We start from the raw sequence: 27,973 nt of genomic DNA, 5'->3' as shown, positions 1-27,973 counted from the left end.
TCATTTTGTCTGTCATAGTTGTAGTGTACCTATGATGAAAATTACAGGCCTCTCTCATCTTTTTAAGTGGGAGAACTTGCACAATTGGTGGCTGACTAAATACGTTTTTGCCCCACTAAGTGTATGTAAACTTCCAACTTCAACTGTATGTTATTTTAAATGCTAATCCTTTGCACACGAATGCTCACTCATTCAGGAATAATTGCAGTCAATATATATTTACGCCGTTGTGATCTGTTGGAATCCAGTCCGTCTGCTGGAGAGCTCATCTGAGTCTCTCTCCTTCTGTTTCCCTGAAGTTCAAAGTCTTTCTTGGTTAGAATGGATACCTCAGATTACCATTCAGAAATGTTCTCATAGAATAGATGTTTCGGCGGTTGTCGTCATTCGCATCCCAGGTTTACATCATTTCTAGCTGCCCCCACAGACCTACCAATGCTCTTACTCTGTTGGGATTGATAGTCTCAGAGTTGAACCATTTCCAGCCGTGTAGCCAATGCTCCACGTGGGATGATTTTCTAGTCTTGGTACTCAAATGTGCCACCTCAGCTTACACCGAGGTATGCGTTGTCTAAACTATTCGCAATCACAGCTCATGCTGTGATTGGTTTGCTCAGTCTGAAGAGGATTTTTTTTAGGAGGGGCTTTTATTCGAAACAATAGGATAGGCGGTTCCATGACACCAGATCATGTCTGTGCCCTCGGGGACGGACCAATGACTTAGTTAAACCAATAGGATAGGCGGTTCCATGACACCAGATCATGTCTGTGCCCTCGGGGACGGACCAATGACTTAGTTAAACCAATAGGATAGGCGGTTCCATGACACCAGATCATGTCTGTGCCCTCGGGGACGGACCAATGACTTAGTTAAACCAATAGGATAGGCGGTTCCATGACACCAGATCATGTCTGTGCCCTCGGGGACGGACCAATGACTTAGTTAAACCAATAGGATAGGCGGTTCCATGACACCAGATCATGTCTGTGCCCTCGGGGACGGACCAATGACTTAGTTAAACCAATAGGATAGGCGGTTCCATGACACCAGATCATGTCTGTGCCCTCGGGGACGGACCAATGACTTAGTTAAACCAATAGGATAGGCGGTTCCATGACACCAGATCATGTCTGTGCCCTCGGGGACGGACCAATGACTTAGTTAAACCAATAGGATAGGCGGTTCCATGACACCAGATCATGTCTGTGCCCTCGGGGACGGACCAATGACTTAGTTAAACCAATAGGATAGGCGGTTCCATGACACCAGATCATGTCTGTGCCCTCGGGGACGGACCAATGACTTAGTTAAACCAATAGGATAGGCGGTTCCATGACACCAGATCATGTCTGTGCCCTCGGGGACGGACCAATGACTTAGTTAAACCAATAGGATAGGCGGTTCCATGACACCAGATCATGTCTGTGCCCTCGGGGACGGACCAATGACTTAGTTAAACCAATAGGATAGGCGGTTCCATGACACCAGATCATGTCTGTGCCCTCGGGGACGGACCAATGACTTAGTTAAACTTTTAAAGGAATACAATTCTCTCACATTAAAGGTTTAACATCACATTTCATATATAGTTGCATCTTTACTCATTCATTTCATACAATAATTAGATGCAAACCCCATAATTGAGAAATGTACACATTCAGAGACATAGTTATGAGTGTTTCCTGTCCTCTCTGAGGTCACCAAATGAAACACACTCAACATAACTGTCCCTTAAGTGTCCACAGTCCCTTCCCACACTCTCAAAGGTGGACATATAGTTTAATTTTGCCATTTTGGGGATTTAGGAGTTCGGCCATGTGAATTCCTTTGTTCACTCTGTGGTCTCTCTCTGTATGAAAAGGGTGAGAGAGTCTCTGCCAGGTATTTACGACCTGAGATAACAGAACCTGGGTGTAGGAGAGGGGGAAGCCACAATCTATACCCAGAAAAGGCCACATCATGACAATATGGAGTATTTCAGTTTGAATATAATGTAAATCAGTTTCCTTGTGTTCAAATGTAGGATAGATCAGATTCCATGTGTTTAAATTGTCCTTTTTTAAACTCTTTGTGTGTGTTTATCTGGGTGTGTCATTCCTCCAGCACTACAGATAATCAAGTGATATTTGGATGTGATGCATTAGTTCCATTGTTGACATCTGCATTGTTGGCCCACTGATGATTTAATGAAATGAAAATGTTCAGACTCTGTAATGGAAAATGTTTGTGTGTCCACATAACTGAGTATGTGACTAACCTTGTGAAACTGTCCAATTATAATCTCCTGTTCTTGGGACTATCATTCTGTGTTGCAAACCAGCTGCACCTGCATCCTTGTATGAATAAAGTCCCTCCCAGGAACAGGAAACTATAAAGATATGTGCTCATCACCCAATGCTTCAGGAATTCAGACTGTCTACACTGCGCTGTGTAACTCTGTTATTCTCTCTGAGCTCAGAAATAAAGAATCTTGGTTTGACTTGGACTCCAGCAGATCCTTATTTTATAATATCCACCACAACTCTCCCACAGATTGCTGTGTATTATTGTCTCAATGAAGAGTTCCTCTTTCGACTTTCCTGGGGGCATTTACAAACCTCCCACTGGTTCAATAAACGTTGTTACCTGAATGATGAGATTATTATGGGTGAGAGCAATTATTTTAATTGTCAAATTGCAACCAAGCATCGGTCATCATGTCACCAGATTAAGACCCTCAAAGTGTATTGGAAAGGAGCATCAAGCTCATCACATGTAGTTTCACCACCCTGTGAAGTTCATAACTTATTTCATCTGTAGCCTAATAAACTACATGGTTTTCCAAGTTTTAGAGGGAGGACCACACAACATATCATCACGTGACTCCAAGTTAACTAAGACATGATGGTTATTATATAAATATTTGTACATAAAGGAGTTTCCATCGCCATTTCTCACTAAAACGTTTTTACTGACACAACCCACCATGTCAAACAAACTAACACATCGTCTGTCAGCATTTATAAAAGTGTACAGGCATATCCTGTTTCCATCAGCCTGGTCATTACTTTTGAAATGGTTGGATCAATATCCACCTTCATGATGTGGATGAAGCCTGATTTGGAATGTCTGAGTAGTTCTATATGATGTCATAATTCACCCCTCTGATAATCAAGTGATATTTGGAATGTCTGAGTAGTTCTATATGATGTCATAATACACCCCTCTGATAATCAAGTGATATTTGGAATGTCTGAGTAGTTCTATATGATGTCATAATAAACCCCTCTGATAGTGATACATTTGCTCCATTGTTTCCATGTCAGTTGGTTTCCCACTCTGATGGATTATATCTGACAGGGGCTTTAAATGAATAGTATGGTGACATCTTAGTGTGTCTTGAAATAGGATTATTAATCATAAACTCCTATAGCAACAATACACTGCAGCTTTGACATCAACATGAGAATGGGCTGATGGGTGGTGGTGCTACTCTATAGGTAAGGCTGTCCAATATCAATGTTCAAATAGTCACTTCTAGCCGGCCTCCGCCCAGTATCCTGCCCTGAATTTAGTCACTGTTACTAGCCGTCTACCACCCAGTACTCCACCCTGTATTCTAGTCAAGGCTCATCCTATATACAGTGCCTTGCGAAAGTATTCGGCCCCCTTGAACTTTGCGACCTTTTGCCACATTTCAGTCTTCAAACATAAAGATATAAAGATATAAAACTGAACAACAAGTGGGACACAATCATGAAGTGGAACGGCATTTATTGGATATTTCAAACTTTTTTAACAAATCAAAAACTGAAAAATTGGGCGTGCAAAATTATTCAGCCCCAGCAAACTCTCTCCAGAAGTTCAGTGAGGATCTCTGAATGATCCAATGTTGACCTAAATGACTAATGATGATAAATACAATCCACCTGTGTGTAATCAAGTCTCTGTATAAATGCACCTGCACTGTGATAGTCTCAGAGGTCCGTTAAAAGCGCAGAGAGCATCATGAAGAACAAGGAACACACCAGGCAGGTCCGAGATACTGTTGTGAAGAAGTTTAAAGCCGGATTTGGATACAAAAAGATTTCCCAAGCTTTAAACATCCCAAGGAGCACTGTGCAAGTGATAATATTGAAATGGAATGAGTATCAGACCACTGCAAATCTACCAAGACCTGGCCGTCCCTCTAAACTTTCAGCTCATACAAGGAGAAGACTGATCAGAGATGCAGCCAAGAGGCCCATGATCACTCTGGATGAACTGCAGAGATCTACAGCTGAGGTGGGAGACTCTGTCCATAGGACAACAATCAGTCGTATATTGCACAAATCTGGCCTTTATGGAAGTGGCAAGAAGAAAGCCATTTCTTAAAGATATCCATAGAAAGTGTTGTTTAAAGTTTGCCACAAGCCACCTGGGAGACACACCAAACATGTGGAAGAAGGTGCTCTGGTCAGATGAAATCAAAATTGAACTTTTTGGCAACAATGCAAAACGTTATGTTTGGCGTAAAAGCAACACAGCTCATCACCCTGAACACACCATCCCCACTGTCAAACATGGTGGTGGCAGCATCATGGTTTGGGCCTGCTTTTCTTCACCAGGGACAGGGAAGATGGTTAAAATTGATGGGAAGATGGATGGAGCCAAATACAGGACCATTCTGGAAGAAAACCTGATGGAGTCTGCAAAAGACCTGAGACTGGGACGGAGATTTGTCTTCCAACAAGACAATGAACCAAAACATAAAGCAAAATCTACAATGGAATGGTTCAAAAATAAACATATCCAGGTGTTAGAATGGCCAAGTCAAAGTCCAGACCTGAATCCAATCGAGAATCTGTGGAAAAAACTGAAAACTGCTGTTCACAATTGCTCTCCATCCAACCTCACTGAGCTCGAGCTGTTTTACAAGGAGGAATGGGAAAAAATGTCAGTCTCTCGATGTGCAAAACTGATAGAGACATACCCCAAGCGACTTACAGCTGTAATCGCAGCAAAAGGTGGCGCTACAAAGTATTAACTTAAGGGGGCTGAATAATTTTGCACGCCCAATTTTTCAGTTTTTGATTTGTTAAAAAAGTTTGAAATATCCAATAAATGTCGTTCCACTTCATGATTGTGTCCCACTTGTTGTTGATTCTTCACAAAAAAATACAGTTTTATATCTTTATGTTTGAAGCCTGAAATGTGGCAAAAGGACGCAAAGTTCAAGGGGGCCGAATACTTTCGCAAGGCACTCTAACTACTGCTGTACACACCTTTTATATTCATATACGGTCCATAATGTACATTTTAAACAAATTGTATATATTTATATTCCAGACTCTGACATTCCTCGTTCTACCATTTCAATATTTCTAAATCCTTAAAATGAATTGTAGGGAAAATCAGTAGGTCACACAAATGACTATTTCTAAACAAAGATAATAGACAAGTAGAATGGGAGAGGTTTCTTATACTATCTTTACTTACTCAGTGAAGAGACTCCAGGGATGGTGATGAAGGCTGTAGGAATGAAGATCAGACAGTGAAGAGACTCCAGGGATGGAGATGAAGGCTGTAGGAATGAAGATCAGACAGTGAAGAGACTCCAGGGATGGAGATGAAGGCTGTGGGAATGAAGATCAGACAGTGAAGAGACTCCAGGGACGGAGATGAAGGCTGTAGGAATGAAGATCAGACAGTGAAGAGACTCCAGGGATGGAGATGAAGGCTGTGGGAATGAAGATCAGACAGTGAAGAGACTCCAGGGACGGAGATGAAGGCTGTAGGAATGAAGATCAGACAGTGAAGAGACTCCAGGGATGGAGATGAAGGCTGTAGGAATGAAGATCAGACAGTGAAGAGACTCCAGGGACGGAGATGAAGGCTGTAGGAATGAAGATCAGACAGTGAAGAGACTCCAGGGACGATGATGAAGGCTGTAGGAATGAAGATCAGACAGTGAAGAGACTCCAGGGATGGAGATGAAGGCTGTAGGAATGAAGATCAGACAGTGAAGAGACTCCAGGGATGGAGATGAAGGCTGTAGGAATGAAGATCAGACAGTGAAGAGACTCCAGGGATGGAGATGAAGGCTGTAGGAATGAAGAGACTTCAGGGATTGAGATGAAGGCTGTGGGAATGAAGATCAGACAGTGAAGAGACTCCAGGGATGGAGATGAAGGCTGTAGGAATGAAGATCAGACAGTGAAGAGACTCCAGGGATGGAGATGAAGGCTGTAGGAATGAAGAGACTTCAGGGATTGAGATGAAGGCTGTGGGAATGAAGATCAGACAGTGAAGAGACTCCAGTGACGGTGATGAAGAATCAACCAGAGAATCAACCAGATTGATTCACAGTCAGTGTTGTTCAGCAGAGAATCAACCAGATTGATTCACAATCAGTGTTGTTGAGCAGAGAATCAACCAGGTTGTACATGTCCAAGTTATTCAGGTGCATAATAAAATGTTTTTCTTCTATTCTTGTTATTCAACTAAAAAATGTTCTCTGAATGAGAACAAGCACATCTGTGAGCGTTATGCATTATTACATCGATTGACTGAATGATGAAGCTGACAGCTTTGTAGTAAAACCAGGTTTGGAGTCAATTCCAATTCAATTCCAATTCAATTCCAATTCAATTCCAGTCAATTCAGGAAGTAAATCAAATTCCAATTCCACCTCTTCATAATTGAAAACCATAGAAGGGAATTGTCATTTTCAGTTTACTTCCTGAATGCTGAATGGCAGTGAGATGCCACACTCCTTCTCACATCCAGCCTGTTCCTGATATTCTGGTCTACATACAACGCATTCGGGAGGTATTCAGACCTCTTGACTTGTTCCACATTTTGTTATGTTCGTCTTAATCTAAAATGGATTCAATTGGGATGTTTTCCTCATCAATCTACACACAACACCCCATAATGACAAAGCAAAGACAGGGTTTTAGAAATGTTTGCAAATGTATTTTATAATTAAAAACTGAAATATAACATTTACATAAGTATTCAGACCCTTAACTCAGTACTTTGTTGAAGCACCTTTGGCAGCGATTACAGCCTCAAGTATTCTTGGGTATGACGCTACAAGCTTGGCACACCTGTATTTTTCTCCCATTCTTCTCTGCAGATCCTCTCAACCTCTGTCAGGTTGGATGGGGAGCGTCGCTGCACAAGTATTTTCAGGTCTCTCCAGAGATGTTCGATCGGGTTCAAGTCCAGGCTCTGGCTGGGCCACACAAGGACATTCAGAGACTTGTCCCGAAGCCACTTCTGTGTTGTCTTGTCAGTGTGCTTAGGGTCGTTGTTCTGTTGGAAGGTGAACCTTTGCCCCAGTCTGAGGTCCTGCGTGCTCTGGAGCAGGTTTTCATCAATTATCTCTCTGTACTTTATTTATATTTGATTTATTTATTAAAGTACTTATCCCCTGCTATAGAAGAGGAGGTCTGCTGTTTGCAGAAAGAAGCTCTGGCAATGAACATTGAAGAAGAGGATGAGGTTACAGTGAAAGAAGAGAAAGAACCTTTTAGAATGAAAAAGGAGGAAGAGGAGACTGTTATAGTGAAGGAAGAAGATGCTGTTATAGTGAAAGAACATTTCAGAATGAAAAAGGAGGAAGAGGAGGCTGTTATAGTGATAGAAGAGAATGAACCTTTTAGAGAGGAAGAGGATGCTGTCTCAATAAAGGTGAAGGAGGAAGACGTTTTGGGAGTGAAAGAGGAGGAGACAGAATATCCGATTACCATCAGTGAGTACTGTCTTAAAAACAGGGGCACAAACTATGCAGTTTTTGAACTAATGTGTGGTTTTTAAGTGGCATTCTACTGAAGTTCTACACTTGAATATGTTGTTCAGTACTGTAGGATTTGTTAAAGGGTCAATCTGCCATTGGTTCATATATTTTAGGGACTTTTCAATTAGATGTATTGAATTCTCCATGTTGTCTATATTAAAGTTCCCCTCATCTAATATAACAGGCTGTTAAAATTCAATATTGAAGCATATGTTCTACTTAAAATATCAAAGGGAGTTTACTACTCATTTTGATGTTCTCGTTCACACAGGAGAGAGACATGACTATGGTGGATCCTCTGGGGAGCCTCAACAACATCCTGATGCTGACGAGGCAGAGAAGAGTCTCTCCAGATCAGAACACCAGATGGTACAGCTTGGTCTGGTCTAGCATACAGCTTGGTTTGGTCTAGCATACAGCTTGATCTGGTCTAGCATACAGCTTGGTCTGGTCTAGCATACAGCTTGCTCTATCTGGGTCTGGGCTGGGTTTCTGTAAAGCACATAATGACATGTGTCTGTGTCCCCTCTTTATGGTTACTAGGACAATGCTAGCCCTTCCTCCCTCCCGGAGTCCCCGCGTCGTGCCTCTCCCGGTAGCACCTTACTGCTGGGTATGAAGAGGTTGTCTGTGCTGCTGGTGGACTGCAGGAAAAAAATGGGGCTGAGTGGAACTGTGAGAGGAGGAAAAGAGAAGAAAGGATCAGATTTGACTCATCAAAGTAAGTGCTGTAGTTTAGTTTGAACAAATACAATAGATCTGCCCACCGGTATCTGTTACCAGGACAACCAGGAGAGTTCTGTTAGTTGACAGGAAGATAGAGTGGATGTTATGAATATCATAACACTGAAAAAGGATTCTGCCAATGAAAAGAGATAAACCAATAGACCATATAAAACCTTGATGAAAGGTAGCTTTGGAGAGAAAGTTTCTAGATGATCCAATGTAAGGTGCTTGTTTTACAAAAACTTTTCCTTAAAACATTATGGATGTTACATTGCCTGTCGCAGTCAACACCCCTATCTTTAAAAGACTGTAGAACAGGCAAACTAAACTCAAGACTTTGTTATTAATTAACTAATACTGGAGGAAAACTGTGATCAGGCTGCCCACTCAAACGAAAGCTTCAAACTGTAACCAGTGCCGGCAACCTTGTTCAGGTTATCAATCAACCTACCAGGGTAGTGACAAACAGTAGAGGAATGAAATCATCAACATGGTTTGATCATATCTTTACTAATGCTGCAGAAATGGGTTTTAAAGCAGTGTCCAGATCCATCATATGTAGTGATCACAATATAGTAGCCATGTCTAGGAAAACCACCGTTCCAAAGGCTGGGACTAGTATTGTGTATAAGAGGTCATACATTTTTTTGTAGTGATTCCTATGTTGTTGATGTAAATAATATTTGTTGGTCCGTGGTGTGTAATGATGAGCAACCAAACACTGCCCTTGACACATTTGAAACTGCTTATCCCAGTTACTAATAAGCATGCACCCATTAAGAAAATGACTGTAAAAACTGTTAAATCCACGTGAATTGATGAGGAATTTTAAAAATGGTATGATGAAGTGGGAGGCAAAAGAGATGGCATATAGGTCTGGCTGTATAACTGATTGGCAAACCTATTGCAAATTGAGACATCATTTGACTAAACTGAATAAAAAGAAGAAAGTACACAATGAAACAAAGATAAATTACATGAAGAATGATAGTAAAAATCTTTGGAGCATCTTCAATGAAATTTTGGGCAAATAAAATCTACAATGACAAGTCACTGGTGTCTGACAACGTGGATGGAAAATTGAGGATAATAGCGGCCGATATTGCCATTCCTATTTGCCTTGTCTTTAATTTAAGCCTACTAGAAAGTGTGTGCCCTCAGGCCTGGAGGGAAGCTAAAGTCATTCCACTACCCAAGAATAGTAAAGCTCCCTTTACTGGCTTAAATAGCTGACCAGTCAGCCTGTTACCAACCCTTACAATTTTGGGAAAAAAATATTTGACCAGATACAATGCTATTTTACAGTAAACAAATATAGACTTTCAGCTTATAGGGAAGTTCATTCAACAAGCACAGCACTTACAAATGACTGACTGGCTGAGAGAAATTGATGATAAAATATTGTTGGGGCTGTTTTGTTTGACTCAGTGCGGCTTTTGACATTATCGATCGTAGTCTGCTGCTGAAAAAAACGTATGGCTTTACACCCCCTGCTATATTGTGGATAAAGAGTTTTTATTTTAAAATATAACCTTTATTTAACTAGGCAAGTCAGTTAAGAACAAATTATTATTTTCAATGACGGCCTAGGACTGCCTTGTTCAGGGGCAGAACGACAGAGTTTTACCTTGTCAGCTCATGGATTCAATCTGACCTGGCCTACACAATCCCCCGACCTCAACCAAATCAAGATGGTTTGGGATGAGTTGGATCGCAGAGGTGAAGGGAAAGTGGCCTACAAGTTCTCAGCATATGTGGGAATGCCTACAAGACTGTTGGAAAAGGATTCCAGGTGAAGCTGGTTGAGAGAAAGCAAGGGTGGCAACTTTTAAATAATAAAATATATATTTTGATTTAACACTTGTGGTTACTACATGATTCCATGTGTTTTTTAATAATTTTGAAGTCTTTATTATTCTACAATGTAGAAAATAGTAAAAATAAAGAAAAACCCTTGAATGAGTAGGTGAGTCCAACCTTTTGACTGGTACTGTACATTCAATTCCCTGACAACAGCTCCAGTGGACATTCCTGCAGTCAGCATGCCAATTGCCCGCTCCCTCAGAGACCTGTGGCATTGTTGTGTGATCAAACTGCACATTTTCGAGTAGCCTTTTATTATCCCCAGCACAAGGTGCACTTGTGTAATAACCAAGCTCTTCAATCAGCTTCTTGATATGCCACACCTGTCAGGTGGATGGATTATCTTGGCAAAGAATAAATGTTGACTAACAGTGATGCTCATGAAACATCCAACACTTTACATGTTGCGTTTATATTTTTGTTTTTTGTTGTTACTATCAGTTTTAGGAACATTTACACAAAATATGACATCAGCGATAATCAAAATGTTGAAAATCTGTGAATGTCTAAATAAGAAATTGGTCCAATTAAACAGCAATGTGTCGAACCCTTTCAACAACGGGGAGATGTTACTGATGTGCTTTGTATCTGCGACGTAAAAACAAGTTTTGGACTTCCACACAAAATTACTTTAGTTATTTTATGTTTAAGGAAGTGTGTAGGTCACATTATGTATCATACAGCTATGAAAGTTATATATTTATAACCACCTGTTCATTGGAATCCAGTGACGTTTGTGTCTTCAGTGTCCTAGAACTGTCTAGGTATTTGTGTTCTGACTTGTAAAACAGGATGAATAAAATAAGTAATGTAAACATAGCAGTAATTACCAGGAAGCTCTACAAAAACTGGCCTCAGGTTATTGAGAGATCTGATTTAGGATTTACCCTCGGAGCAAGGTTGTTTTATCATGTGGTTTCATTCGGGTCTCTATTTAAAAATAACACTATCTTTGGCAGGAGAAAGACCAGACTCAGAGGAACTAGAGCCAGGGATGACCAAACCAGCAAGACGACACCAGTGCTCCCAGTGTGGACAGCGTTTCAACCAAAAAGCAACCCTGAAACAACACGAGAGAATACACACAGGAGAGAAGCCTTACCACTGCTCCCAGTGTGGAAAGAGTTTTTACAATTTAGGGAACCTGAAACAACATGGGAGAATACACACAGGGGAGAAGCCTTACCACTGCTCCCAATGTGGAAGGTGTTTCAACCAATCGGGGGTGCTGAAACAACATGAGAGAATACACACAGGAGAGAAGCCTTACCACTGCTCCCAATGTGGAAGGTGTTTCAACCACTCGGGGGCGCTGAAACAACATGAGAGAATACACACAGGAGAGAAGCCTTACCACTGCTCCCAGTGTGGAAAGTGTTTCAACCAGTCAGGGAAGCTGAAACAGCATGAGAGAATACACACAGGAGAGAAGCCTTACCACTGCTCCCAGTGTGGAAAGTGTTTCAGCCATTCAGGGAAGCTGGAACAGCATGAGAGAATACACACTGGAGAGAAGCCTTACCACTGCTCCCATTGTGGAAAGTGTTTCACCCGTTCGGGGGAGCTGGAACAGCATGAGAGAATACACACAGGAGAGAAGCCTTACCACTGCTCCCAATGTGGAAGGTGTTTCAAGCAGTCGGGGGCGCTGAAACAACATGAGAGAATACACACAGGAGAGAAGCCTTACCACTGCTCCCAGTGTGGAAAGAGTTTCAACCGGAAATTATGCCTGAACCAACACGAGAGAATACACACAGGAGAGAAGCCTTACCACTGCTCCCATTGTGGAAAGCGTTTCAACCAGAGAGGAAACCTGAAAAAACATGAGAATACACACAGGAGAGAAGCCTTACCACTGCTCCCAGGGTGCAAACCATTTGCCCATTTAGGAAGCCTGAAAGAACACATTAGACTGCACACAAAGGAGAAGGCTTAGAAAAGCTCAGACTGTGGGAAAACATATTACTCATAAGTCACTTAAACATCATTAGAGAATTCACACAGGAGAGAGAAATGACTTCTCTTAGCGTGTATGTTGATATTTCACATCACATTGACTTAAAAATTCATCAGAGAACATACACAGTGCTCCCGTTGTCTTATATTGTTGACTGACAATGTGTTTACCTGTCTTTACCAGATGAAATTAAATGGTACAGGGTATACTCAAACATATATTTGTTTGTTTCTATTAGAAAACATGAATTGAATATGGAGTCTGTCAGTTTGAATATAAAGTAGATCAGGTTCCTTCTTTTAAATTGTCCTTTTTTTAAACTCTTTGTGTTTATCTGGGTGTGTCATTCCTCCAGCACTACAGATAATCAAGTGATATTTGGATGTGATGCATTAGTTCCATTGTTGACATTTGCATTGTAGCCCACTGATGATTTAATGAAATGAAAATGTTCAGACTCTGTAATGGAAAATGTTAATTGTTTGTGTGTCCACATAACTGAGTATGTGACTAACCTTGTGAAACTGTCCTATTATAAGCTCCTGTTCTTGGGAGTATCATTCTGTGTTGCAAACCAATTTGCACCTGTGTCCTTGTATGAATAAAGTCCCGCCCAGGAACAGGAAACTATAAAGATATGTGCTCATCACCCAATGCTTCAGGAATTCAGACTGTCTACACTGCGCTGTGTAACTCTGTTATTCTCTCTGAGCTCAGAAATAAAGAATCTTGGTTTGACTTGGACTCCAGCAGATCCTTATTTTATAATATCCACCACAACTCTCCCACAGATTGCTGTTTATCATTGTCTCAATGAAGAGTTCCTCTTTCGACTTTCCTGGGGGCATTTACAACGCTCCCACTGGTTGAATAAACATTGTTACCCGATTGATGAGATTATTATGGATGAGAGCAATTATTTTATTTGTCAAATTGCAACCAAGCATCGGTCATCATGTCACCCTCAAAATGTATTGGAATGGAGCATCAAGCTCATTACATGTAGCTTCACCACTGTGAAGTTCATAACTTATTTCATCTGTAGCCTAATAAACTACATGGTTTTCCAACTTTTAGAGGGAGGACCACACAACATATCATCGCGTGACTCCAAGTTAACTAAGACATGATGGTTATTATATAAATATTTGTACATAAAGAAGTTTCCATCGCCATTTCTCACTAAAACGTTTTTACTGACACAACCCACCATGTCAAACGAAGTAACAAATCGTCTGTCACCATTTATAAAAGTGTACAGGCATATCCTGTTTCCATCAGCCCAGTCATTACTTTTGAAATGGTTGGATCAATATCCACCTTCATGATGTGGATGATTTGGAATGTCTGAGTAGTTCTATATGATGTCAGAGAGAATAAAGTAGACGGCACGCGTCAAAATGATTGATTGATGACCTTACGTCATTTTGACCTTTGCGTGTCCGAATATGTGCCCCCTCCCCGTCCCCCCTGTTCCCGTGGTCACGTGTTATTTTGTGTTATTTCAGATCTCTATGTCATCCTTTGAAGTAGTCCAGTTGATGGATGTCTAGGGGCCTGGTTGAACTGTGGTTGTTGTGTTTGAACTTTTGGACCGGGTATGACCCCCCCAGTTTTATTGCCCTTATGTTTGTTATCTATGGAGCAGGAATGTGTGTCTGTATGTGTGTGTGTGTGTTAGAAACAAGGTCCCTTGGCATTGTGTCCATTTCAGGCTTTAAACAACAATTAAACAGCCATCTAAATAATGTTTCTCAGCCTAGTTTCCTATTTAGTTCTCTTTATATGTACAGGCACAGAGCTTCAAGATGGCTCCAGCCTAAGGATTTTCAGTGCATGTACACCTGGGGAGATTAGAACCCCAAAGAAAAGATCCTAAAGGTAATTTCAGGTTTATCATGACAGCCACTTTATGAAAGGCCTTTACTTATGGCTAAACAGCTTCTGCACAGCTTATTAATTAAGGCTGTGGGATGAAATGAGGTGTTTCTAGGAGGGCTTAAACAAATCTACAGTGAAACAAACATGTACACTTTACACACATATTTATTGACTTTTAAAAATACCACAGTAACATGACAGAATTTGTGCAAACGCAACGAAATCTGCTAGGGGATATTAAATGTACAACAGTAGTATTCTGTAACAAGCAATACGTGTTAAACATGTGGCACAGGCAATCATGACAGCCTCTTTATGAAAGGCCTTTAATTAGGTGTTTCTAGGAGGGCTTAAACAAATCTACAGTGAAACAAACATATACACTTTACACACATATTTACTGACATTTAAAAAGACCCCAGTAACATGACCGAATTTGTGCAAATGCGACGAAATCTGCTAGTGGATATTAAATGTACAACAGTAGTATTAGGTAACAAGCAATACGTGTGGCACAGGCAATCATGACAGACTCTTTATGAAAGGCCTTTAACTATGGCTAAACAGTTTTCTACACATCTTATTCATTAATGATGTGGGCATACCCAGGATTTACAGGCAGGAACGGTTGATCTACACATGGAGGGAAAACTTACGGAGTTTTGATGGAGCGGACAAGCGTCTTTGAGTTGATGAATTTGAAATGGATAATGGTCGTGGCTAACCGGACCATCTATCTGTAAGAAATAGTAAACATTTTGGAATTATAACATGTGTTAAAATGTATGTACTAAATATTATGAATTAAATCACTGGTTTTAAAAATGTATCTCACGATTTAACGATAGGGGAAGAGGTAATTTCATATTTCGGCCAACACATCAAGAGCTAACAGGGGTGAGTGGGGATTCATAGTACAACAGGAGGCTTCGGTAACCTGCAATACGGGTTAAATATGTTTTACATACATCCACGACTGAATGGTTTCACAAACTACATTTAAAGGTTTTGTCAGAAAGCTGTAACAGGCCTCATTCACCAGTCTAGAGATGAACCTAGAGACACCAAAAACATCGCCGCTTAGAGCAGCTTGGAGATTATTACCCATGTAAGGGGGGAGCAAAAGAGTGGATTTAACCAACTCTGTACAAACCCCGACACGTGGTATGATAACTCTGACGCGTACGTCTAATGATTATTGTAGATGTTTACAACTGAGGGAGTTGACAGTAGGTCAATGAGATGTATAAAGGCAAATTGACATAACGGACCTCAAAGACCAACAGCCTACTTTATAATATAGAATGCAGGGGTGTGTACTGAACATGTAACCATTATAAAACAAAACATGTCTCGAAACACCTCCTAGTTAGGGACAGAACGCGGAGCATATACTTTAACACTATGTTACCACAGCTTTAGCGCAAACCCACAGCCCCGAATATTTAGCTGCCAGGACAGATTAAAAAAGAGATGTGAATAAGTGAATCCCTCCTAATAGATATTTCTGAAGGCTACTGGACATAGGTGATTGGGAAGCGACTGTTAGACGTAGATTCTCAGAAGCAATTTATAGTATTTCCTACAATGGTATGTTATAAAGTTTGTAATAATGTACAACTGTAGGCCTCCAATGTTTTTACATAAAAAGACTAATGATGCATGTTTAAATAATAGTACATTTTGTTAATTAATTCTAACATGTCTTTAAAAAGTTAGTACTATATATTTTGGTATTAAATCAATGGTTTTAAAAAAGTATCTCACCCTTTAACGAAGGGAAAATGTCCTTTCCAGCCATCAACCCCGTCTGTCACGAAGAAAAAAGACACAGAAAATCCGGGTGCATGCGTGAGTGTGCAGGCCTCCAATGTTTTTACATAAAACACGCGTGATTCATGTTTAAATATTATTCAAATGTTGTTACTTAATTCAAACATGTCTTAAAGGTTGTACGAAATATTTTGGAATTCAATAAAAGGAGTTTTAAAAACGGTATCTCACCCGTAACTATGTGAAACGGTATTTCACATCTTCAGCCAACTCTGTCGCGAAGAAAAAGACATTGAAAATCAGGGTGCGTGCATGAGTGTGCGTGTGACGGAGCAGCAGGAGTGTGTGTGTGTGCGTTTCAAAAAACAAAGGGGTTGTTTGTGTGGGTTCAACATGGGGTCCCATCTGTAGAGAATCGTTTGAAATTCAAAGTTTGAACTATCCAGCATATGACATGTCATGGTATCGGCCGACCGCCCGGGGTTAAACCTGGATATCTAATCAACGCCCCCCAGGACCCCCCAAACAAAAAGCATGACAGAACGGCTCTTTGAATTCACAGCCTTTTGGTCTAAAGCAAACATACAGTTAGTTGGTTGCATACAGGCTATCTCTCGAAACTCATTCCGTACTTTAACAAGTTAGGGACAGAACGTCTATTTTTAACACGTTTAGCACGGCTTTAGCGCAAACCCAAAGGCCCGAATATTTAACTGCCAGGACAGATAGCATAGTCTGTAAAGCCCTCCTAATGGATATTTCTGAAGGCTACTGGACATAAGTGATTGGGAAGCGACTGTTAGACGTAGATTCTCAGAAGCAAACGGCGCCCTGTCCTTTACGTAGCCCTTCACGATCACACATTTTTAGGCGTAAGTCCAAATAATCACATACCTAAGAATATTTATATATTAAAAAAAGAAAAGTGTGCACTCTGAACGACGTCGTAAGACAACAGGCAGCAGTCCCAGGACAGATAACAGAGTATGTGAAGCCCTCCTAATGGATATTTCGGGAGCTGAGTAAGTGAAAAATGTATTTTAAGTTTTGTTTGAATATTATCGGGATATTATTGTAATATTAAACACGCGTTATTTGTGTTTTAAACAGGGGGGACAACGATTTTTTATTTTTTTTATTTTGTATTTTATTTCAGGTATGATGGACATCGGACACATAGGGTGACTGGGATGCATTAGGGACTCTGAACGATATCGGAGGAACCGATGAAACAGACAGTATTCGGTCTTTTTGTATGAACGTTTTTCCAAACACTCCAAGAACAGAGAATTTAAACGTCCCGACAACAACCCAGGGAACCACCACCCCCACACAACATAGTCCAGACCCCAACAACAAAAGCACAACGGTGGCCCAAGTGCATTGCGCAGAATCACCAGAGGTATTAATTCTAGGCATTTACATGTATGTTTTTAAAAATGAAGACTATTTATACAATGAAACAATGTTTTTTTATTCACACTGTTTGTAAACAATAACTTTTGCCCTCTTAGGGTCTACTTGACCTGCTTATTGATTAGAAAGTATGATTAGAAACCAAGGCTGTGGAATATATTCGCTCTCACAGGCTATGAAAAAGACAAAAGCTAGGACATTGACTCCGGAGTGTTGAACTTATGCCCACTCTACAACAACCCCGGTTGTTATATGACCCCTGAGGATCATCTACGAACGTTGGAACATCTACAACTATTGAAGATGCAAAAAGGGGTTTTCAGAAACACATTTGGTTTACAGATATGTATTATTCTAAAAATAATATAACATTATTATCATAATCTAAAACACTTTAAAGGATCTCTAATTCAAACATGCAAGGATATATATATATATATATGATACGATTAACCACTTTAAAACTGTTGCTGCAATATCACTTCTCAATGTGTGTACATTTCAAGCTTTCAACAACAATAAACAAACCAGCTCAATAATGTTTCTCAGACTTACAAACTGTTGAGTTTTCCTAGTTAGTAAAGAAACAACCACTAAGCCAAAACCCCAAAAGTTGTAATATAATCTGTATACAAGTCATTCTATACAGAAAACAGGTACATTTTGATTGATCAAGAATTCCCAATAGGTTTGTGTCACGCCCTGACCATAGTTTGCTATGTATGTTTATAGGTTTTGTTTGGTATGGGTGTGATATGAGTGGGCATTCTATGATGTATGTCTAGTTTGTCTTTTTTCAGTGTTTGGCCGGATATTTTTTTCAATCAGAGGCCTGTGTTAGTCGTTGTCTCTGATTGGGAACCATATTTAGGTAGCCTGTGTTGTCATTGTTGGGTGATTGTCTATGTTAGGTGCTTGTGTCAGCACATTGGGTATATAGCGTCACGGTCGTTGTTCATTTATTGGCTTGTTCAGTTTACTTTGTGTTTTCGTCATCCATTAAAACGATGCATTCACACCACGCAGCGCTTTGGTCCGCTTCTTATTACCCATGACGCTCGTGACAGCATGATCTGATCCACAACCCTATTACGACAGCATATAATGCACAGTCATATGCAAAAACCATAAAACTCTGACAAGAAAACAATGAAAACCTTAACACGACTACACGCAATGCCATTATTTTAGTTAACAGCCACCCAGGGTTGAGTTTGGTACTTTTTCTTTGTACAAGCACCATGCCTCCAAGGGCTGACAACCGTATTCACAATGAGAAATACAGTCTAATAAAACAAATGTCTGCATAATGAAAGACATGAAAACTGTAGACAACAATGTATTTCCATCTGTTTTAAACGTGGATATTGTCAGTAAGGTCACGGAGACTAACAGCAGACAATAGTTATTGTGGGAGGTTTAGGGTTAAAATATATGGGAACGATCAGGAATGTTAGAGATTTGGTCACTGGGGCGATTTTGAAAGAGGGAGATTAGAACCACAAAGTAATAGGGGGGTAAGAGATCCTAAAGGTAATTTCAAATTTCGGTCAAAACATCAAGACATACATCCAAGACTGAATGGTTTCACAAACACCCTTTAAAGGTTTTGTAAGAAAGTTGTAACAGGCCTCATTCACCAGTCTAGAGCTGAACATAAAGACACCAAAAACATCAACGTTTAGAGCAGCTTGGAGATTATTACCCATGTAAGGGGGGCGCAAAGAGCTGATTTACCTCTACGGTCAAATGCATCTATAGTTTTTAATGAAGTGGTCGCTGCATTCATTTAGATGCTTTCAACATACTCTAGAACCAGTAAGAACATAGATTGAATGATAGGCTTTGTGCTATTGAGTAAGAAGCCACACTTTTTATATTCAGCTTCTGAATTAACTAACTCATAAATATGTTTTTAAGGCAGCTTAACGTATATACTAGTACAACATACTAGGTACAGTGCCTTGCGAAAGTATTCGGCCCCTTGAACTTTGCGACCTTTTGCCACATTTCAGGCTTCAAACATAAAGATATAAAACTGTTTTTTTTTTTGTGAAGAATCAACAACAGGTGGGACACAATCATGAAGTGGAACGACATTTATTGGATATTTCAAACTTTTTTAACAAATCAAAAACTGAAAAATAGGGCGTGCAAAATTATTCAGCCCCTTTACTTTCAGTGCAGCAAACTCTCTCCAGAAGTTCAGTGAGGATCTCTGAAGGATCCAATGTTGACCTAAATGACTAATGAGGATAAATACAATCCACATGTGGGTAATCAAGTCTCTATATAAATGCACCTGCACTGTGATAGTCTCAGAGGTCCGTTAAAAGCTCAGAGAGCATCATGACGAACAAGGAACACACCAGGCAGGTCCGAGATACTGTTGTGAAGAAGTTTAAAGCCGGATTTGGATACAAAAAGATTTCCCAAGCTTTAAACATCCCAAGGAGCACTGTGCAAGCGATAATATTGAAATGGAAGGAGTATCAGACCAATGCAAATCTACCAAGACCTGGCCGTCCCTCTAAACTTTCAGCTCATACAAGGAGAAGACTGATCAGAGATGCAGCCAAGAGGCCCATGATCACTCGGGATGAACGGCAGAGATCTACAGCTGAGGTGGGAGACTCTGTCCATAGGACAACAATCAGTCGTATATTGCACAAATCGGGCCTTTATGGAAGAGTGGCAAGAAGAAAGCCATTTCTTAAAGATATCCATAAAAAGTGTAATTTAAAGTTTGCCACAAGCCACCTGGGAGACACACCAAACATGTGGAAGAAGGTGCTCTGGTCAGATGAAACCAAAAGTGAACTTTTTGGCAACAATGCAAAAGGTTATGTTTGGCGTAAAAGCAACACAGCTGAACACACCATCCACACTGTCAAACATGGTGGTGGCAGCATCATGGTTTGGGCCTGCTTTTCTTCAGCAGGGACAGGGAAGATGGTTAAAATTGATGGGAAGATGGATGGAGCCAAATACAGGACCATTCTGGAAGAAAACCTGATGGAGTCTGCAAAAGACCTGAGACTGGGACGGAGATTTGGCTCCATCCATCTTCCCATCAATTTTAACCATCTTCCCTGTCCCTGCTGAAGAAAAGCAGGCCCAAACCATGATGCTGCCACCACCATGTTTGACAGTGTGGATGGTGTGTTCAGCTGTGTTGCTTTTACGCCAAACATAACCTTTTGCATTGTTGCCAAAAAGTTCACTTTTGGTTTCATCTGACCAGAGCACCTTCTTCCACATGTTTGGTGTGTCTCCCAGGTGGCTTGTGGCAAACTTTAAATTACACTTTTTATGGATATCTTTAAGAAATGGCTTTCTTCTTGCCACTCTTCCATAAAGGCCCGATTTGTGCAATATACGACTGATTGTTGTCCTATGGACAGAGTCTCCCACCTCAGCTGTAGATCTCTGCCGTTCATCCCGAGTGATCATGGGCCTCTTGGCTGCATCTCTGATCAGTCTTCTCCTTGTATGAGCTGAAAGTTTAGAGGGACGGCCAGGTCTTGGTAGATTTGCATTGGTCTGATACTCCTTCCATTTCAATATTATCGCTTGCACAGTGCTCCTTGGGATGTTTAAAGCTTGGGAAATCTTTTTGTATCCAAATCCGGCTTTAAACTTCTTCACAACAGTATCTCGGACCTGCCTGGTGTGTTCCTTGTTCGTCATGATGCTCTCTGAGCTTTTAACGGACCTCTGAGACTATCACAGTGCAGGTGCATTTATATAGAGACTTGATTACCCACATGTGGATTGTATTTATCCTCATTAGTCATTTAGGTCAACATTGGATCCTTCAGAGATCCTCACTGAACTTCTGGAGAGAGTTTGCTGCACTGAAAGTAAAGGGGCTGAATAATTTTGCACGCCCTATTTTTCAGTTTTTGATTTGTTAAAAAAGTTTGAAATATCCAATAAATGTCGTTCCACTTCATGATTGTGTCCCACCTGTTGTTGATTCTTCACAAAAAAAAAAACAGTTTTATATCTTTATGTTTGAAGCCTGAAATGTGGCAAAAGGTCGCAAAGTTCAAGGGGCCGAATACTTTCGCAAGGCACTGTACCTAGTATGTTGTACTAGTATATACGTTAAGCTGCCTTAAAAACATATTTATGAGTTAGTTAATTCAGAAGCTGAATATAAAAAGTGTGGCTTCTTACTCAATAGCACAAAGCCTATCATTCAATCTATGTTCTTACTGGTTCTAGAGTATGTTGAAAGCATCTAAATGAATGCAGCGACCACTTCATTAAAAACTATAGATGCATTTGACCGTAGAGGTAAATCAGCTCTTTGCGCCCCCCTTACATGGGTAATAATCTCCAAGCTGCTCTAAACGTTGATGTTTTTGGTGTCTTTATGTTCAGCTCTAGACTGGTGAATGAGGCCTGTTACAACTTTCTTACAAAACCTTTAAAGGGTGTTTGTGAAACCATTCAGTCTTGGATGTATGTCTTGATGTTTTGACCGAAATTTGAAATTACCTTTAGGATCTCTTACCCCCCTATTACTTTGTGGTTCTAATCTCCCTCTTTCAAAATCGCCCCAGTGACCAAATCTCTAACATTCCTGATCGTTCCCATATATTTTAACCCTAAACCTCCCACAATAACTATTGTCTGCTGTTAGTCTCCGTGACCTTACTGACAATATCCACGTTTAAAACAGATGGAAATACATTGTTGTCTACAGTTTTCATGTCTTTCATTATGCAGACATTTGTTTTATTAGACTGTATTTCTCATTGTGAATACGGTTGTCAGCCCTTGGAGGCATGGTGCTTGTACAAAGAAAAAGTACCAAACTCAACCCTGGGTGGCTGTTAACTAAAATAATGGCATTGCGTGTAGTCGTGTTAAGGTTTTCATTGTTTTCTTGTCAGAGTTTTATGGTTTTTGCATATGACTGTGCATTATATGCTGTCGTAATAGGGTTGTGGATCAGATCATGCTGTCACGAGCGTCATGGGTAATAAGAAGCGGACCAAAGCGCTGCGTGGTGTGAATGCATCGTTTTAATGGATGACGAAAACACAAAGTAAACTGAACAAGCCAATAAATGAACAACGACCGTGACGCTATATACCCAATGTGCTGACACAAGCACCTAACATAGACAATCACCCAACAATGACAACACAGGCTACCTAAATATGGTTCCCAATCAGAGACAACGACTAACACAGGCCTCTGATTGAAAAAAATATCCGGCCAAACACTGAAAAAAGACAAACTAGACATACATCATAGAATGCCCACTCATATCACACCCATACCAAACAAAACCTATAAACATACATAGCAAACTATGGTCAGGGCGTGACACAAACCTATTGGGAATTCTTGATCAATCAAAATGTACCTGTTTTCTGTATAGAATGACTTGTATACAGATTATATTACAACTTTTGGGGTTTTGGCTTAGTGGTTGTTTCTTTACTAACTAGGAAAACTCAACAGTTTGTAAGTCTGAGAAACATTATTGAGCTGGTTTGTTTATTGTTGTTGAAAGCTTGAAATGTACACACATTGAGAAGTGATATTGCAGCAACAGTTTTAAAGTGGTTAATCGTATCATATATATATATATATATCCTTGCATGTTTGAATTAGAGATCCTTTAAAGTGTTTTAGATTATGATAATAATGTTATATTATTTTTAGAATAATACATATCTGTAAACCAAATGTGTTTCTGAAAACCCCTTTTTGCATCTTCAATAGTTGTAGATGTTCCAACGTTCGTAGATGATCCTCAGGGGTCATATAACAACCGGGGTTGTTGTAGAGTGGGCATAAGTTCAACACTCCGGAGTCAATGTCCTAGCTTTTGTCTTTTTCATAGCCTGTGAGAGCGAATATATTCCACAGCCTTGGTTTCTAATCATACTTTCTAATCAATAAGCAGGTCAAGTAGACCCTAAGAGGGCAAAAGTTATTGTTTACAAACAGTGTGAATAAAAAAACATTGTTTCATTGTATAAATAGTCTTCATTTTTAAAAACATACATGTAAATGCCTAGAATTAATACCTCTGGTGATTCTGCGCAATGCACTTGGGCCACCGTTGTGCTTTTGTTGTTGGGGTCTGGACTATGTTGTGTGGGGGTGGTGGTTCCCTGGGTTGTTGTCGGGACGTTTAAATTCTCTGTTCTTGGAGTGTTTGGAAAAACGTTCATACAAAAAGACCGAATACTGTCTGTTTCATCGGTTCCTCCGATATCGTTCAGAGTCCCTAATGCATCCCAGTCACCCTATGTGTCCGATGTCCATCATACCTGAAATAAAATACAAAATAAAAAAAATAAAAAATCGTTGTCCCCCCTGTTTAAAACACAAATAACGCGTGTTTAATATTACAATAATATCCCGATAATATTCAAACAAAACTTAAAATACATTTTTCACTTACTCAGCTCCCGAAATATCCATTAGGAGGGCTTCACATACTCTGTTATCTGTCCTGGGACTGCTGCCTGTTGTCTTACGACGTCGTTCAGAGTGCACACTTTTCTTTTTTTAATATATAAATATTCTTAGGTATGTGATTATTTGGACTTACGCCTAAAAATGTGTGATCGTGAAGGGCTACGTAAAGGACAGGGCGCCGTTTGCTTCTGAGAATCTACGTCTAACAGTCGCTTCCCAATCACTTATGTCCAGTAGCCTTCAGAAATATCCATTAGGAGGGCTTTACAGACTATGCTATCTGTCCTGGCAGTTAAATATTCGGGCCTTTGGGTTTGCGCTAAAGCCGTGCTAAACGTGTTAAAAATAGACGTTCTGTCCCTAACTTGTTAAAGTACGGAATGAGTTTCGAGAGATAGCCTGTATGCAACCAACTAACTGTATGTTTGCTTTAGACCAAAAGGCTGTGAATTCAAAGAGCCGTTCTGTCATGCTTTTTGTTTGGGGGGTCCTGGGGGGCGTTGATTAGATATCCAGGTTTAACCCCGGGCGGTCGGCCGATACCATGACATGTCATATGCTGGATAGTTCAAACTTTGAATTTCAAACGATTCTCTACAGATGGGACCCCATGTTGAACCCACACAAACAACCCCTTTGTTTTTTGAAACGCACACACACACACTCCTGCTGCTCCGTCACACGCACACTCATGCACGCACCCTGATTTTCAATGTCTTTTTCTTCGCGACAGAGTTGGCTGAAGATGTGAAATACCGTTTCACATAGTTACGGGTGAGATACCGTTTTTAAAACTCCTTTTATTGAATTCCAAAATATTTCGTACAACCTTTAAGACATGTTTGAATTAAGTAACAACATTTGAATAATATTTAAACATGAATCACGCGTGTTTTATGTAAAAACATTGGAGGCCTGCACACTCACGCATGCACCCGGATTTTCTGTGTCTTTTTTCTTCGTGACAGACGGGGTTGATGGCTGGAAAGGACATTTTCCCTTCGTTAAAGGGTGAGATACTTTTTTAAAACCATTGATTTAATACCAAAATATATAGTACTAACTTTTTAAAGACATGTTAGAATTAATTAACAAAATGTACTATTATTTAAACATGCATCATTAGTCTTTTTATGTAAAAACATTGGAGGCCTACAGTTGTACATTATTACAAACTTTATAACATACCATTGTAGGAAATACTATAAATTGCTTCTGAGAATCTACGTCTAACAGTCGCTTCCCAATCACCTATGTCCAGTAGCCTTCAGAAATATCTATTAGGAGGGATTCACTTATTCACATCTCTTTTTTAATCTGTCCTGGCAGCTAAATATTCGGGGCTGTGGGTTTGCGCTAAAGCTGTGGTAACATAGTGTTAAAGTATATGCTCCGCGTTCTGTCCCTAACTAGGAGGTGTTTCGAGACATGTTTTGTTTTATAATGGTTACATGTTCAGTACACACCCCTGCATTCTATATTATAAAGTAGGCTGTTGGTCTTTGAGGTCCGTTATGTCAATTTGCCTTTATACATCTCATTGACCTACTGTCAACTCCCTCAGTTGTAAACATCTACAATAATCATTAGACGTACGCGTCAGAGTTATCATACCACGTGTCGGGGTTTGTACAGAGTTGGTTAAATCCACTCTTTTGCTCCCCCCTTACATGGGTAATAATCTCCAAGCTGCTCTAAGCGGCGATGTTTTTGGTGTCTCTAGGTTCATCTCTAGACTGGTGAATGAGGCCTGTTACAGCTTTCTGACAAAACCTTTAAATGTAGTTTGTGAAACCATTCAGTCGTGGATGTATGTAAAACATATTTAACCCGTATTGCAGGTTACCGAAGCCTCCTGTTGTACTATGAATCCCCACTCACCCCTGTTAGCTCTTGATGTGTTGGCCGAAATATGAAATTACCTCTTCCCCTATCGTTAAATCGTGAGATACATTTTTAAAACCAGTGATTTAATTCATAATATTTAGTACATACATTTTAACACATGTTATAATTCCAAAATGTTTACTATTTCTTACAGATAGATGGTCCGGTTAGCCACGACCATTATCCATTTCAAATTCATCAACTCAAAGACGCTTGTCCGCTCCATCAAAACTCCGTAAGTTTTCCCTCCATGTGTAGATCAACCGTTCCTGCCTGTAAATCCTGGGTATGCCCACATCATTAATGAATAAGATGTGTAGAAAACTGTTTAGCCATAGTTAAAGGCCTTTCATAAAGAGTCTGTCATGATTGCCTGTGCCACACGTATTGCTTGTTACCTAATACTACTGTTGTACATTTAATATCCACTAGCAGATTTCGTCGCATTTGCACAAATTCGGTCATGTTACTGGGGTCTTTTTAAATGTCAGTAAATATGTGTGTAAAGTGTATATGTTTGTTTCACTGTAGATTTGTTTAAGCCCTCCTAGAAACACCTAATTAAAGGCCTTTCATAAAGAGGCTGTCATGATTGCCTGTGCCACATGTTTAACACGTATTGCTTGTTACAGAATACTACTGTTGTACATTTAATATCCCCTAGCAGATTTCGTTGCGTTTGCACAAATTCTGTCATGTTACTGTGGTATTTTTAAAAGTCAATAAATATGTGTGTAAAGTGTACATGTTTGTTTCACTGTAGATTTGTTTAAGCCCTCCTAGAAACACCTCATTTCATCCCACAGCCTTAATTAATAAGCTGTGCAGAAGCTGTTTAGCCATAAGTAAAGGCCTTTCATAAAGTGGCTGTCATGATAAACCTGAAATTACCTTTAGGATCTTTTCTTTGGGGTTCTAATCTCCCCAGGTGTACATGCACTGAAAATCCTTAGGCTGGAGCCATCTTGAAGCTCTGTGCCTGTACATATAAAGAGAACTAAATAGGAAACTAGGCTGAGAAACATTATTTAGATGGCTGTTTAATTGTTGTTTAAAGCCTGAAATGGACACAATGCCAAGGGACCTTGTTTCTAACACACACACACACATACAGACACACATTCCTGCTCCATAGATAACAAACATAAGGGCAATAAAACTGGGGGGGTCATACCCGGTCCAAAAGTTCAAACACAACAACCACAGTTCAACCAGGCCCCTAGACATCCATCAACTGGACTACTTCAAAGGATGACATAGAGATCTGAAATAACACAAAATAACACGTGACCACGGGAACAGGGGGGACGGGGAGGGGGCACATATTCGGACACGCAAAGGTCAAAATGACGTAAGGTCATCAATCAATCATTTTGACGCGTGCCGTCTACTTTATTCTCTCTCTGATGTCATAATTCACCCCTCTGATAATCAAGTGATATTTGGAATGTCTGAGTAGTTCTATATGATGTCATAATACACCCCTCTGATAGTGATACATTTGTTACTTACAGGGCACCACTGCCCCTGACCAGCTGAATGCAGGTGGGCTCTCCTGTCAACATGGGGCTCCTGCTGCAGGTAGCCTAGCGGTTAACAGTGTTGGGCCAGTAACTGAAAGATCCCTTGTTTGAATCCCAGAGAGGACTAGGTGGAAAATCTGTCAATGTGCCCTTGAGGGCTGCAACAGGAGCCTCATGTTGACAGGAGAGCCCACCTGCACTCAGCTGGCCAGGTGTCTTAACAGGAACAAGCTTGGCACACCTGTATTTTTTCCCATTCTTCTCTGCAGATCCTCTCAACCTCTGTCAGGTTGGATGGGGAGCGTCGCTGCACAGCTATTTTCAGGTCTCTCCAGAGATGTTTGATCGGGTTCAAGTCCAGGCTCTGGCTGGGCCACACAAGGACATTCAGAGACTTGTCCCGAAGCCACTTCTGCGTTGTCTTTTGTCTGTGTGCTTAGGGTTGTTGTTCTGTTGGAAGGTGAACCTTTGCCCCAGTCTGAGGTCCTGAGTGCTCTGGAGCAGGTTTTCATCAATTATCTCTCTGTACTTTATTTTTAATTAATTTATTTATTATTGAACCTTTATTTAACTTGGCAAGTCAGTTAAGAACAAATTCTTATTTACAACGGCGGCCTACCAAAAGGCAAAAGGCCTCCTATGGTGGCTGGGATTCAAAACAAGAATACATCCCTAGCCAAGGTCCTTCTTCAGTGGCTTTTTCCTTGCTGAGCGGCCTTTCAGGTTATGTT

The 27,973-nt window shown here is 40.4% G+C and overlaps 1 protein-coding gene, 4 long non-coding RNA genes and 1 pseudogene across 6 annotated transcripts; 4 read left to right on the top strand and 2 right to left on the bottom strand.

Moving 5' to 3' along the window:
* Nucleotides 1-7,395: 7,395 nt before the first annotated feature.
* On the top strand, nucleotides 7,396-8,522 carry LOC149978671 (uncharacterized). The gene is made up of 3 exons (XM_090194958.1): nucleotides 7,396-7,718; nucleotides 8,035-8,132; nucleotides 8,307-8,522. Exons 1-3 carry the CDS (start codon nucleotides 7,445-7,447, stop codon nucleotides 8,505-8,507), a joined length of 573 nt encoding a protein of 190 aa, XP_090051084.1. The 5' UTR covers nucleotides 7,396-7,444; the 3' UTR covers nucleotides 8,508-8,522.
* Nucleotides 8,523-11,227: 2,705 nt separating this feature from the next.
* On the top strand, nucleotides 11,228-13,050 carry LOC149978670 (uncharacterized; annotated as a pseudogene). The gene has a single exon (XR_016485588.1). The product of XR_016485588.1 is annotated as an uncharacterized LOC149978670 (transcript).
* Nucleotides 13,051-14,340: 1,290 nt separating this feature from the next.
* Nucleotides 14,341-16,291, bottom strand: LOC149978669 (uncharacterized). The gene is made up of 3 exons (XR_016485599.1): nucleotides 16,198-16,291; nucleotides 15,961-16,003; nucleotides 14,341-14,930 (listed from the first exon to the last, which is right to left on the bottom strand). It is a non-coding gene; the product is annotated as an uncharacterized LOC149978669 (long non-coding RNA).
* Nucleotides 16,292-16,535: 244 nt separating this feature from the next.
* LOC118965587 (uncharacterized) lies at nucleotides 16,536-18,403 on the top strand. Its single transcript, XR_016485600.1, has 2 exons — nucleotides 16,536-16,988; nucleotides 17,077-18,403. It is a non-coding gene; the product is annotated as an uncharacterized LOC118965587 (long non-coding RNA).
* Nucleotides 18,404-22,400: 3,997 nt separating this feature from the next.
* Nucleotides 22,401-24,279, bottom strand: LOC118964462 (uncharacterized). The gene is made up of 2 exons (XR_005051515.2): nucleotides 23,816-24,279; nucleotides 22,401-23,727 (listed from the first exon to the last, which is right to left on the bottom strand). It is a non-coding gene; the product is annotated as an uncharacterized LOC118964462 (long non-coding RNA).
* Nucleotides 24,280-24,512: 233 nt separating this feature from the next.
* On the top strand, nucleotides 24,513-25,984 carry LOC118965586 (uncharacterized). The gene is made up of 3 exons (XR_005053006.2): nucleotides 24,513-24,606; nucleotides 24,801-24,843; nucleotides 25,874-25,984. It is a non-coding gene; the product is annotated as an uncharacterized LOC118965586 (long non-coding RNA).
* The last annotated feature ends 1,989 nt before the right edge of the window (nucleotides 25,985-27,973 follow it).

This window comes from Oncorhynchus mykiss, chromosome 13 (genome assembly GCF_057628025.1).
Source record: "Oncorhynchus mykiss isolate SJ-2025 chromosome 13, ASM5762802v1, whole genome shotgun sequence".
Classification (NCBI taxonomy): domain Eukaryota; kingdom Metazoa; phylum Chordata; class Actinopteri; order Salmoniformes; family Salmonidae; genus Oncorhynchus; species Oncorhynchus mykiss.
The sequence above is the reverse complement of the archived record's forward strand: the minus strand, read 5'-3'. Positions and strand labels throughout refer to the sequence as shown.

Excerpts from the sequence above, each read along its gene's own strand:
- LOC149978671 (XM_090194958.1), top strand. The coding sequence starts at position 7,445 with ATGAACATTGAAGAAGAGGATGAGGTTACAGTGAAAGAAGAGAAAGAA. Across the intron at positions 7,719-8,034 it reads AGAATATCCGATTACCATCA|GAGAGAGACATGACTATGGT; the intron begins GTGAGTACTGTC and ends TCGTTCACACAG. Across the intron at positions 8,133-8,306 it reads CCAGATCAGAACACCAGATG|GACAATGCTAGCCCTTCCTC; the intron begins GTACAGCTTGGT and ends TATGGTTACTAG.